The sequence below is a fragment of the Phoxinus phoxinus genome (genome assembly GCF_949152265.1).
Source record: "Phoxinus phoxinus genome assembly, chromosome: 18".
Taxonomy (NCBI): Eukaryota; Metazoa; Chordata; class Actinopteri; order Cypriniformes; family Leuciscidae; genus Phoxinus; species Phoxinus phoxinus.
In genome coordinates, this window is record NC_136893.1 from 30,095,226 (window position 1) to 30,102,051 (window position 6,826).

The window sequence follows — 6,826 nt, forward strand, 5'->3', positions numbered from 1 at the left end:
CATTTGGAGACTGTTTAACCAGACAGTTGAGCCAGAAGACTCAACATCAAAACTCTATCAAGTAAACTAGCCAGAAGATATGATATATAACCTTTCTTTTAGTTTATTTTGTAATATGCAGACAGGTAGCCTATAGGCTCTAGCATCCCAAATCAAACCCAAGTTTGTGGTGTCCTGATTAAACTTGATGTGTTTTATCGAGCTGATGAAGGGCGTTCACAGTTTGCATGGGTCGCCTCAGATCATTTGCGTTTGAATAGCGCGCGCTCACATTAAAAGTTAATACGCTAAAATGAGAACGACTGACATCTCTCTCTTTTCATACAGAATAAATTAACAGAGAATATTTGATTTAGGTTTGAATTAGATCATTCAAAAGACGTACACACTTAAATGATTATAGAGATATATGGCTCATGCCTGGGTGAATAGTATTCGCTGAGTTTCGTTTAAGTTTACAGACGTGCACTAGAAAAAAAGTTCACGAGACGGAGAGGCAGAAAGCACACCCTGTTTATGTTCTTAATTTACAAAAGCACAATGTTTTTTTCGCTTGTAAGTGGACGCATAAAAAAGTAGACATTTAACAGCTTATTTTTTCATATTTCTTAAGTCTGTATGACCAAAAATGACGGAGTATTTTAAGTCTATTTTGTTGCTATGTGAAAAAAAATCGTCCAAAATGCGCCGGCGCGTTAGCCGACCCCAGAGGGTTAACAGCAGGTGTGAACAAGGCCTCAGACTCACTTGATCTCTTTCTCGATGGTCTGCTGGTCTCTCATCATTCTGCCCAGCTCCTTCTTCTTGTCTTTCAGCTCGTCCTCCACACGGTCCATGCGTTTCCTGTCCTTGTCGATCTCTTTGTTGCGGTGGGCGAGCTCTCGGTTCAGCTTCTCAATCTCTGACTCTCTGTGGAACAGTTTAAAGAGCTGTAACTGTACATGAGCGCGCACCACCTCGTCCTTCAGCCGCTGGTATCGCTCCGCCTGCACACGACACAGAGAACACAGAGATTCAGGTGAGCTGACACTCAAATAAATGAGCTCTACACGGAAAAGAAGAGCACTACATCAGGAGCCCACCTCTTCTTTCTCCTGCTTGGCCTCTTTGCGTTCAGCAGCGATGTTTTTCTTTCGGTGGTAGTTGAACTGTGTGTCCTCCTCGGCCTTCACCATCTCTTTCTTGAGCCTGTCGTACTCCTGAGCGAGCTCTCCAGAGCGAGAGATCTCTTCGAACAGAGCCGTTCTCTCTTTAGGGTTCTTCATGGCGATCGACTCCACCGCACCCTGTGGGACACATCTACACTTACTACTTTCTGGATCTGACCTGTAGCTATTGTAATACAATCTGAATAATTTAAACGTGAAGAACAAGCTCCATGTTTTGCTTTCAAAAAGTAAAGAGACCCTGGAGAAAGTGCAAAGGAGCAGGGCTGAACGCTGAGGCCCAGTTGAGCCAGTGGCCTGACAACATTTTTACAGGCACAAAAAAAGAAAAGCCCCCAAAACTGCAATACCAGTAGCAGGGTGACAGGGTCTCTAAAGAAATACAAATTAATACTGTACATTAGGGGTGTGCAATATTGACAAATTACACCTCAAAAGTTTCAAAGATTTTGTTGATAACAATAATTAGATCATATTCTATGCAATGGTCAGTTCACAGTGAACGCAAATTGTCACGTGAATAAGCAAATCCGCAAATAAAAAAAACTGTTAAATTGTTTTCATTTGGTAAAGTATTTATAGTTGTCTAAGTCAAAGTGTAATCTAAAAATGAAGACATTGCATAAGTAAAAAAGACTTTATGACCTTACATTTTCTTAAAAGCATCATGAGCTAAGTTGATCGTAGAGGCCATCTTTTTCTCTGATATACTTACGATGCTTTTGAGAAATGCAGCCCAGAACTGCATGCCAAACAAAGCCAGTGTGGTCCATGACATTTCTATAGATAATGATAAAGAAGCAGCTCTAATAACCTGAAAGACAAGGAAGTTCCTGGCCTTGATGAGGATTCCCAGTTTCTCCAGTTCCTCGCTGTATTCAGCCAGACCCACCACTTTACTATTGATGCGGTACTCGGATGAGGACCCTGCACAAGACATGAACACTTCAGACACCAATGCGGGACAAGTTAATGAGTCCACTCTGTTCTACGGCTGCACACTTATTATCAATAATAAAAGTCAACTCCTGTGGTTTTAAATGGCCCACTTAAAGTATGTTATTGAAGCAGCCAAACGTGATCCATCCTTCATGTCCGTGTGCGCAGGAAAGGACTTTTGGACAAACATGTTTTGGTCCCGAGACTTGCACAGAAGATGTGTGTAGAGATGCACCGATCGGCCGGCCAGGGGCCACAATGTGTTTATTAATTCTTATTTATAACTGACTGTTTACTTGCCTTTAATAATGTTTGAAATGTATATTAGTCTAGTTGTTTTTGCTGGGGTATTAGTTACAGTTTTTCTCAGTCGCTTTGGTGCATTTCTCAGATCAGAAATGAAATTCTCAAAAGTACTTGTTCAACCTCCACATCATCTAGTCACTTGTGCACATCGGTTGTGTGCAGTTTACATTATCAGTTGTTAATGCAATGTTGCTCAAAATGTATTAAATAGTTCTCTGTGCAATAGTCTGACCCCTCAAAACATTAGCCATTAGTTCATCGTATCAGTCATTAAATGCAAAATGGTTGATCTAGTTGTCAAACTGTCAAGCATATTTTATACTGTTCGACTTTTTGTAAATGTGCCATGAACGGATGAATTGTGCAGGTGAATCTTCACTTTCACTACTGGAGAGAAAGTAGATCAAACAATGAGAAACCAGTTCTCTGAAGTAGCATCTCATGAACCTTCGATTGGTGAGCATATATACAGTGCATATATACAGTGCATATAATATACAGTTCTGCCTAAGGGGTCTTTCCTGTGTTTGCCTTTCTAATGTTGTATTCTCGCCTTTGTGCCCCTAATTCTTGTTCTTTTCTATATCACAATACAATTGTAATGTGTGTGTTTAGTTTTGTTAGTGCCGTACCGATGATGATCCTGGAGAAGTTCAGCTCCTGTCCGCTGTCCTGCTGGTACACCATGCTCACGAACGCTCGGTTGGCTGCAGGTTTACCCACTGGAGCTCCATGAATCAGATCCTTCAATGTTTTCACACGCAAGTTACTGGTCTTCTCTGCCAGAACAAAGCTTATGGCATCCATGAGATTGGATTTGCCTGATAATAAAAAACTTTCATTAGATAAACGTAAAAAAAATACAGCTGGAGTACAGCACAAAAAGAAAACTAGGCCTAGGGTAAGTGTACCTATTAAGCCCATGTACCCTTTAAGCCCACTTTCAACTTTGAAGTCTAATATAAAAAAGAGAAAATCATATTTTTTGCTGCTCCTTATTTTAACCAATCCAGTGATTTGTAACTTACCTGACATTTTTTATTGCATGTTAAACACATTTGGCAATGTTAAGTTAGCCCCACTCATGTGCATGCGGTCTCAGGGGACCTCAAACAAAGACACCCAAAAACGTTGGTGTTTCTGGACCCTTCAGAAATCAACACATTTCTGCAATTTTCAGCCATTCTTTTGGTAACTACATTGATATTATGTCAAATAAGAGATAAATGTATTGTTTTTTGTGTATGAACAAATAATAATTCATAATTTTATATAATTTTCCTTTAAATGGAAAGATGAATTTTATTAGTTTGCGCTCAAAGCTAATCTCAAGGTCAAACCATTAGCCTTACTGGAAGATAGACTGCTGAAGAATTAAGCATGTGAACTACAAACACTACATATTTTGTGATTTATTTTACATTAATTTACAAATAAATGCATCATAAATTGTTTTGTTGGGAAGATTATTTTCATAAATTAACTTTTTTTAAAGATGGGCTTAAATGGTACAGCGCCATAAAACGCATGCAAACTAGAGTCAACACAAGCTAACCTTGAATGAAAAAAACATAACATTTCTCAATGTGGGCACAATGGAAATTACTATGATGCTTTGTCCACAGTATATTTAAGCTCCTTGCATGTCTGTGTAAACATATATTATATTTTTTAAAGGAAAACTGTCTTTTTTTTCACCTTTACTGACTGTGGAACCATTTAAGCCCACCTTATGTGTTTCAATGAGGAATCCCTCAAATTACAAAGTTTAATCAACTTTGTGAGAGAAATTGTTTAATGACCTATTAATTGGATACTTCATGTGGAATTTTGACTTCATGTGGAACCAAGCCGACTCAAGGCTCCATACTTAGGACATGGGAGGATCACTAGTGGACCCCCCCTAACCCCTGAGTCTGGAATCCCAACTTGGGTTCCTTACCAGGATACACTCGGTCAAAGTTCCAGCTTTGACCAGGCATAACTCCAGAATCAAGCCAACTTAAGGCTCCATACTCCCGGCGTGGGGGGCCCACTAGGATACCCCCTGAAAGCCAAGAGTATAGATCCGCAACTCGGCTTGGCTCCTGAGATGCTCCAGAGTCAAGCCGACTGAAGGCTCCAGACCACTGGCCTGGACCCCCAGCCACTAACACCTACCAATCACACCCAGGGCTCTAATCAAACATTAGCAAAATATTTTTTTTTAATGCTTCCCTGTCACTGAATAAATATATCAATGTTTTACTTATTTTAAAAAAATGTAAAAAATTATATTGTATAAATCAATCATGATGTGGGCTTATTTGGAACACATGCGGGCTTAAATGGTGCCAAAGTACCAATTAAGCCCATGCCAGACTTCTGACTTTATTAATAAAATATCTTAATTTTATATTCTAAAATGTACATCAACTAATAAATACATTTTCAAATGTGAGATTAATCTTGCATTTTAACATATAATTTTTCTTATAAACCATGTCAATATCTATAAAAAAAACCTAGACTTAGATTTTGGTGGGCTTAATGGGTACGCTTACCCTAGATCTCATTCAGAATCGCGAGCTAGTGTTGTAACGACACGTGTCACGATCAGTTAAATATCATAAAGTTGCAATGGTATATAAGTCTATTTCTTTTTTTTGGGGGGGGGGGGGGGGGGGCTTCTATACAAATCTAATTCTCACTTTTTGCTGTTGCACTGAATACATACACTGTGAATTAAGAAAATGTAAAAATTTACAATTGAAAACTAGCTATGTTCTGTAATGTTTATTATATGTGCTTTGGTGTGCATAGCTGAGAGCTACATTGACTCCTATGGGCTTTGTATATCAGGTGCCCTTTTTGCTCTCAAAGTGAACCTGATTGATGCATTTAACTTTAAAATGTTCTCACGAGGGAGCATTTAACCAGACCTCCCTGAAGGGTCTGAGGTCCACCAATCAGTCTCACAAAATCTGCAGGAAACACTAATAATAATTGCATTCTGTCATATTGGATGGCTCAAAAACAATATTTTTTTACTGATCCCTTTATTGGCACTGAAAGAGGTCTGGGTTGTTTTTTGTAAAGAGTACATCATCCAAGAGTAAAGTCCTTCATAACACATTTACACATCTGAGCTGCATTAGTCTGTACACACATCTGGATGAATGCCACTCCATGTGCAGCTTTAGCATCACCCTTTACAGTGCAAAGATGGGGCTCATTAATACCGATTTGATTTTATTGGTAAATCACTTGAATGAACTATTGATATGCTGAAGAATTTGACTAACAATGACATAAATACAGTATAAATAATAAATGCAGTGATATGTGCGCGTGTTAATACGTCTAAACGTGCAACTATCCTTCATTGTTTACTAAAAGTGTTGTTATTATTATAAGCGAACACGCTTACCTGATCCATTCGGCCCAATAATCGCTGTAAACTTGTGGAAAGGCCCGATTATCTGTCTGCCTTTGTAAGACTTGAAGTTTTCGATCTCTATTAACTTTAGGTAGCCCATGGCGAATCCCTTGTTCCGGCGAGTTTGATAAAAAAAAATTAAAATGTGAAGCTGTTCAGACTGAGCGCCTAATGCTAGCACGAAAAAAGAAAGCAGGCTAACATCGACTCTGAGCACTTCAAATATATTCAACGGCTGACTAATATATCTCTAAAATAACCTGCACTTTAAAGCAGAACAAAACTAAAAATGAAACTAAGAGATTTGTGTGATATTCCTCGTTATAGCACAACTAAAACCAGCGGCCATTGAATCCCGCTGCAGCGCGCGCGATAACTGTCTGTTCCATAAACACAACACATATCGCGAGAAGATGCGAATACTCTCTTACACATGAAGGATATCGCGAGAATTTAGTGCTGCGTCAGACGCCCCGCCCCAGCAAGCGCTGGCCTAGCGCGGTGTGTGTGGTTTGTGTTCCTTCTCCAGATAGAAGTGATGTCCTATGAGGTAGTCTTTAAATCTTAATATTGTTGGGACTTAATGATATAATTAATTTATCCCAAATTAAGCTTTAATGAACGGTGAAAATGCATCACTATGGATACAAAGGCACCATCTAGCGGCCATTGGCGGATGCGCCAGATCTTGGTTGCACCACGACATAAACAGTTGCTCTGCACAGGAAGCTCGTTCGAGAAGTGCAAGAAATTGAATGCAAGAAAAAACGTTCTAGTTATGCGACTGTCACTAAACTGTGTATTTCTATGGTCCCACCACATGATACATCTCATAACTTTATTACCAGAACTCTACTGTACATCTACAGATTGTACATCCTATTCCTATTAAGATTGTATTGATTTATTAGGATTAACCCCGAGATGAACCATCTCGTTTTGGGTCCCACCAGTGTATGACAGTCACTATCAAAAACACACACACACACACACACAA

The 6,826-nt window shown here is 39.2% G+C and overlaps 1 protein-coding gene across 1 annotated transcript in view; it reads right to left on the reverse strand.

Annotated features, from left to right (window-relative positions):
* The window catches only part of smc1al (structural maintenance of chromosomes 1A, like), a 50,633-nt gene extending 44,248 nt beyond the window's left edge, over positions 1 to 6,385 (reverse strand). The window contains exons 1-5 of the mRNA XM_079588444.1: positions 5,821 to 6,385; positions 3,044 to 3,232; positions 1,981 to 2,093; positions 1,083 to 1,286; positions 748 to 986 (exon numbers count right to left, since the gene is read on the reverse strand). Of these exons, the coding sequence (XP_079444570.1) occupies positions 748 to 986; positions 1,083 to 1,286; positions 1,981 to 2,093; positions 3,044 to 3,232; positions 5,821 to 5,929 (854 nt within the window). The 5' untranslated portion in view covers positions 5,930 to 6,385. The remainder of the gene's footprint in view (positions 1 to 747; positions 987 to 1,082; positions 1,287 to 1,980; positions 2,094 to 3,043; positions 3,233 to 5,820) is intronic.
* Positions 6,386 to 6,826: the final 441 nt, after the last annotated feature.